Source organism: Eptesicus fuscus, chromosome 19 (assembly GCF_027574615.1).
Source record: "Eptesicus fuscus isolate TK198812 chromosome 19, DD_ASM_mEF_20220401, whole genome shotgun sequence".
Taxonomy (NCBI): Eukaryota; Metazoa; Chordata; class Mammalia; order Chiroptera; family Vespertilionidae; genus Eptesicus; species Eptesicus fuscus.
The window spans coordinates 16,892,185-16,898,184 of record NC_072491.1 but is presented as its reverse complement, the minus strand read 5'-3'; the positions used below and the strand labels follow the sequence as shown (position 1 = coordinate 16,898,184).

Genomic DNA, 6,000 nt, shown 5'->3' with positions numbered 1-6,000 from the left:
CTAACACAAGGTCCTTAGTAACCCACCTGCTTTTTTCTCCTTTCTGTGTATCACCCAACTTGACAAATAATAAACCCAGTTTCTAAGTAAAAAACCAGACAGCTATCCTTAACTCTTCTGACATCCAATACCAAACAAATCCTGTTTAATTCCTAAATCTCTTTCTAATTCATGCCTCCTTCTTTAATTACCATTGTTACTAGTCTTCTTCAGGCTTTAATCTTTTCCCTCTGGTCTATACAATGGAACTTGTCTCTAGTTTTTCTCTTTACCAATCTGTTTTTCAAAGATCTTCATGAAGTGGAAATTTGATCATGTGATTCCTCCACTCAAATTTTTTTAATTACTCATACAAGATAAAAAAATTTTAATTTCTTGGCACTGCACACAACGAACCTCTTTATGATATTAGTCATACCTTGCTATGTACTCCCCTTCATAAAAGAAAACAACATAATTTAAAAAATATTAAATGACTTGCACTTCTCCACATGCCAAATGCCCTCTTACTTTCCCATTTTTAAAACTGTGTTGCTCCCTTTACTGGAACACATCCTTCTATCACTACTACCAGCACCACCATCACTAGTACCACCATCACAGTCATCACCACCACTATAATCACCACCACCACCACCACCACCACCACCACCACCTCCATCAATAGAAACATTTTTATATCTAAAAGATAGTGATATGATTAATCAAAGATTTCTTAATATGAAAATAAATTGGTTTTCAATAAATCCAAACTCAAATTTACATTTATATATTTAATTTTATTTGATATACACCACTATGACCTTATTGTAATTTAAATCCAATCAGGATGTTTTTTAGGATTAGTCAACTCCACAAAGACAATAATACTGCTGTGGAAGACCAAATGGGGGGAAACCCAATATATTTATTTACAATTCCCTATTTGTAAACACTTAATCTATATACTATTAAGTTATAATGAGCTTTACATAGACAAGAAAATGATGCCCTGCATTTCTATTCATATTCAGCAATAGCATATTAAATAGAACATTTTCTTTTCCATTAGCATTATGCTTTTTTAAGATAATTATCTAAATTTTCAAAAGATCTAAATATATTTAAGTGCTATACAACTAAAACTACTAAGCCAACATATTTGGCTTATAAATTCATTTTTAGAATAATTTAAAGTGCTATAAGCAACCTGGCAATCCATACTTTCTATAAGAACAAAACTACCTTTAAACATTAATTTACAAGATAATATACACTGTTTATCTGGAATAGCTGAAATTTCAGCACAAAGTCACTGTCACATGTATAACAGCAGGATTCTGTTTGCATAACATGAAGCTTTGAAATTAACTGATGAATTATTGCCATAACGGCTTATTATTGGCTTCCTACAAAAGAGGATAAGAACTACTAGTATATTCTATCTTTTTTTTTTGAGGTCACTTGACAGTAAGTTTGCATATTCAACAAGTCTACTGAGTTACAATTGTCTACTATTATCATTGCCCTTTTATAACAGCAAATGCTAATGGTAACTAATAACTAAAAAAAAAAAAATCAAGTTTTTTTTTTTTCCTTTTGAACAGGAACCTATGTTTTGGGAGTTGGTGTGCAATAAGGCTAAACAACAGAACTATAAAACAGTATACCTGACACAAATGTTGAAGAAATACGCAGCTGTTTTGTAGTTTTATACGTATAATACTCTGCTAAGCTATAAATATATAAGTAGACTATTTTCTTGCTTGATATATTAAATCCAGTAGAATCATCTAGTTCTCATTCTCCTTTGTCATTTTATAATTATCAGTTAATTCAATGATGAAAGCATATGCCCAAACCTGCAGATCATGCACACTGCAGTCTATTTCAACCAGAATTCTCCTCAAATTTCATTTTTATTAAAATGAAATTGAGAGTATTTGCAAAATTAATAAAGAGAATGTTGTAGTGTGAACTAAAACTAGAACTCAGTGGTCCATAAAGTATGCATTATTTTGGCATGTGTTTTTTCCTTCTTAAGAATGACTAAGTTTAGCATGTTCAAAATTCACCTGTGCCAACCTCATAGATATAACAGTATCTAGTCTTCATTCCCTTAATGCCCCAATTAGACTAATCTAGTTAAACAATATAGTTTTAAAAATAATAAACCAAAATAGGTTCAACAAAAGAGCACCATCCTTTTAGGAGACTGAGATAACATGGATTGTAGGTGAGGTGGTCACTATGATCAAAATGCTGCCATAATTATGATAAAACCCAAGCTTTTATACTGCATGGACCTATAACCATGGTCTAACCTAAAGAACTCTGGGACAGAAAACATGATTTTAAAAATAAATTCCAAAATTATAACTGAAATAAATGGTGATATGGACTAATTTTAAAGCACGAGTAACATGTTACGTTGTATTGCTTCTTGAACTTTCCAAACAATGTTTATCCATGTCAGGTTTGGGCCATTATCCTGCTAAGACAGAGAGCATTATATTTATTCAAAAGCCCAGATTTCAATGTCTTGGATAAAGAAATCTTCCTTCTTAGAAAGTGTATTATTCCCAAACGTTTTACAAGAATGGCTTCTTCCATGGTAGAGATCTCCATCAAGCCAAAGGGCAAATTCTCCCCTGCAACACATAAAATAGTTTTAACAATAATCTCTTATAAATAACTAACTAAATAAATAAGTAAAATCAAGTTTTGTTTTGTTTTTTCCCTTTTGAACAGGAAACTTATGCCTCAAGTTGTAAAATAATAATTGCAGAGGTTGTAAAATAATTTAAATGAGACATTTCAATATTCAACAACTCTAGTTAATATCCAATTATACAATCAATATTACTATAAAGATCAGGAAATAAAATGAAGCTCTAAAATTAACTTCATATATAATTAACTTTTGATACAAGTATGGCTGTTATTCTTTGCCTGATATTGTGGGTTTATCTTTAGCTCTACAGTTTTACTATACAAGCTGGGGCAAAAATAGGTTTATAGTTGTTTGTATTTAAGGTAATATAATACTTAATAGATAATCATATAAGAATAAACTCTGGCCCGGTCAGTGTGGCTCAGTGGTTGAGATGGACCCATGCACCAGGAGGTCACTGGTTCGATTCTTAGAGCACATGCCTGGGTTGAGGGCTCCATCTCCAGTAGGGGGTTGTGCAGGAGGCAGCCAACTGATGCTTCTCTCTCATCAATGTTTCTATCCCTCCCTCTCTCTTCCTCTTTCTGAAATCAATAAAAATATTTAAAAAATTAAAAAATAAAATAAACTGTTTTGTGTACTCACAACTATAAACCTACTTTTCCGAATGGTATATTTATAATCTTCCCTGTCAATTATTTCATAACAAAGTCGACCAAAAATAAGTGATGAAAAAGATTTTCCAGTAATGTATACTGTAATTTGGATAATGCTAAAAAAAAAAAAAAAATGCAAAACCACAATGCTTGACCTGGTTAGGCAGTTTGCAACATGACCTATTGTTAAGAAAAACAACAACTCAACCAAACTAAATCTTCACAGTACAAAGTTAAGAACAGCTTTAAAAATTTGGGCCTCTGCAGCCCAGACCAGAAAACCATATGGAGTGAGACTACTGACTACTCTGGCTTAACACTGAGAAATTCCTGAGAAATACAGGGTGGGCAAAAGTAGGTTTATAGTTTGAGTAGACCAAACAGTTTATTTTTGTGTTATTATTGTATTATTACTATATGAACAACTGTAAACCTATTTTTGCTCACCTTGTATTTAACATGAGTTGTTCAGAGGCATAAAGTTCCACATTATCGAAAATAAAATGTGGGGTTAAAATGAAGGGTTCAATCTCTAATTCACTGCTAGGAAACGTTAGACTTGAGTTGCTCAAGGTCCCACATGTAATAATGTATGTTGAGGCTGGAACCTGAATTGGGTCTATCTGACTCCAAAGTCGACATTCAGTCTTATCACCATCATGATTTTGATTTCTTTGGGGCTTCTGTCTGGAATTTGGAATATCAAGTCCCTGTAGCTCCCATTTTCTGAGCCTGTACTCTCCTTTCTCAATGACAGTAAACTTGTCTTAATTTGTTATAAAATTGGCTAACGGTTAGTTTAGTTTGCTGGAATCATGTTGTATAATTAATTAAAATCAAGTTCTGGCAGAAACTACTGATGAACAAAATAGATCCAGAGATATAGAAGCGCGAAACAGTCGAACCTCAAAGGGAAGGTAGAGGCAGGTGGGTGGGAAGAGATCAATTAAAGACCTTGCATGCATTATGCATAACCCACGGACACAGATAATAGGGTGGTGAAGGCCTGGGGCGGGGGTAGGAAGGCTAGAAGAGGTCAACGGGGGAAAAAAGGGAACATATGTAATACTTCCAACAGTTAAAAAAAAAATCAAATCAAATTACTTATTCACTCATATGGTTACAAACAAAACAAGTAAGAAAACAAAAACAAACAAACAAAAAAACCCCTGAAAACTTGGGGTGGGAAGAATAACTAAAATTATTTTGCAAAACATTTTCTATTATTGTCTAAAATATCAGTCCAAATAGTCTCCAGGGTAGAATAACATGAAAACAATTGGACCATGTTTTTGTACATTGGGAGAAGTAACAAACCACTATGGTATTTAAAAATTGGGTAAGTTCTAAAGTATTAGTATATTTCTTTTTCAAATACTAAGGAGTTATTGTACTCTAATAACAGATGGGTTTTAATAAAAAGGGAATGAACTAAACAGCATTTTAAAATGACTAAACAAATATTCTACCAATGGTTTCAAATACTACACTTAATCACCTTCTTGCAAATAAATTACACTTTCTTAAACATTATGTACAAATTAGGATTCTAATGTCAAACTTTCAAAAGATAACTTATTTTATAAATAACACAAATAAAAGTAATATAAATAAAGTTTCTTAAAAATCTCATGGCAAAATGTTCAGGAGACTTACCCTCCACCACCAAAAGCTAGGGAATCCATGTCTCCTTTGATAAAAAACATATTATCACCTGTCCACTTAAAGACCTACATAAATGAAAAAAAAAAAAAAAAAAAAAGAGCTTTAAATATGTAGATGAAATGGTCACTAAACAGTTAATTCTCCTAAGCTCCAAACAGTTAAAGCCTAGATGGATAGTAAGAGAAACTAGAACAAGAACAAAGCGTTTGGGCAGAAGTTGTGGTGCTTTGGGTTTCACTGTTTGTATGACTAAATTTAAAAGCACATGTTCTACTGCAACGTAATCTTCAATTCCAATTCCTCCAATTCCTTACCTCTTGACACATACTTCTCTTTTCTGACTCTACAGGTATTAAGAATTAAATTGTTAATGAAAATAGTTGAACAAAATTGAAAATCAATTTAAAACACTGATGTGGATGCCATTAACTTTTAATCCTATATAATAATAGACAAATATGCAAATTGACCACACCTTTGCTACGCCCACCAGCCAAGCCACGTCCACCAACCAATCAGGACGAATATGCAAATTACCCCAATAAAGATGGTGGCTAATTTGCATATCAAGACAGCGTAGAAAGAAGCCAAGAGCTGCAGAAGGGAGCAAAGCTGCGGAGAAGCAAGCAAGCAAGGGGGAGGAGAAGGGAGGAGCAGAGGCAGGCGGGGGGAGAAGGAAGTTGAGCAGGCAGGGCCGGGGGAGAAGGGAGGAGCGAAGGCAGGGCCGAGGGAGAAGGAAGGAGAGCGGGCTGGAGGAGAAGGCGGGGTGGGGGAGAAGGGAGGAGCGGAGGCGGGGCCAGGGGAGAAGGAAGGAGAGCGGGCTGGAGGAGAAGGCGGGGTGGAGGAGAAGGGAGGAGAGCAGGCAGGGCGGGATAGAGTGCAGCAGGAAACCCTATTGCAGGATTTTTCCTGCAACAGGAACGCTAGTGTTAAACATAAACGTGCATTAATTTGATAATACTGTAATACTAGAGGCCCGGTGCACAAAATCTGTGCACTCGGGGGGGTGGAGGGGGTGGTATCCCT

General features: G+C 34.6%; 1 protein-coding gene across 4 annotated transcripts in view; it reads right to left on the bottom strand.

Moving 5' to 3' along the window:
• Positions 1 to 758: 758 nt before the first annotated feature.
• The window catches only part of OXR1 (oxidation resistance 1), a 267,355-nt gene continuing 262,113 nt past the window's right edge, over positions 759 to 6,000 (bottom strand). For all 4 annotated transcript variants that reach the window (XM_028155953.2, XM_054708782.1, XM_054708784.1 and 1 more), the window contains 2 exons: positions 4,966 to 5,039; positions 759 to 2,630 (listed from right to left, as the gene is read on the bottom strand). In XM_028155953.2, coding sequence (XP_028011754.2) covers positions 2,495 to 2,630; positions 4,966 to 5,039 — 210 coding nt within the window. In that variant the 3' untranslated portion in view covers positions 759 to 2,494. The remainder of the gene's footprint in view (positions 2,631 to 4,965; positions 5,040 to 6,000) is intronic.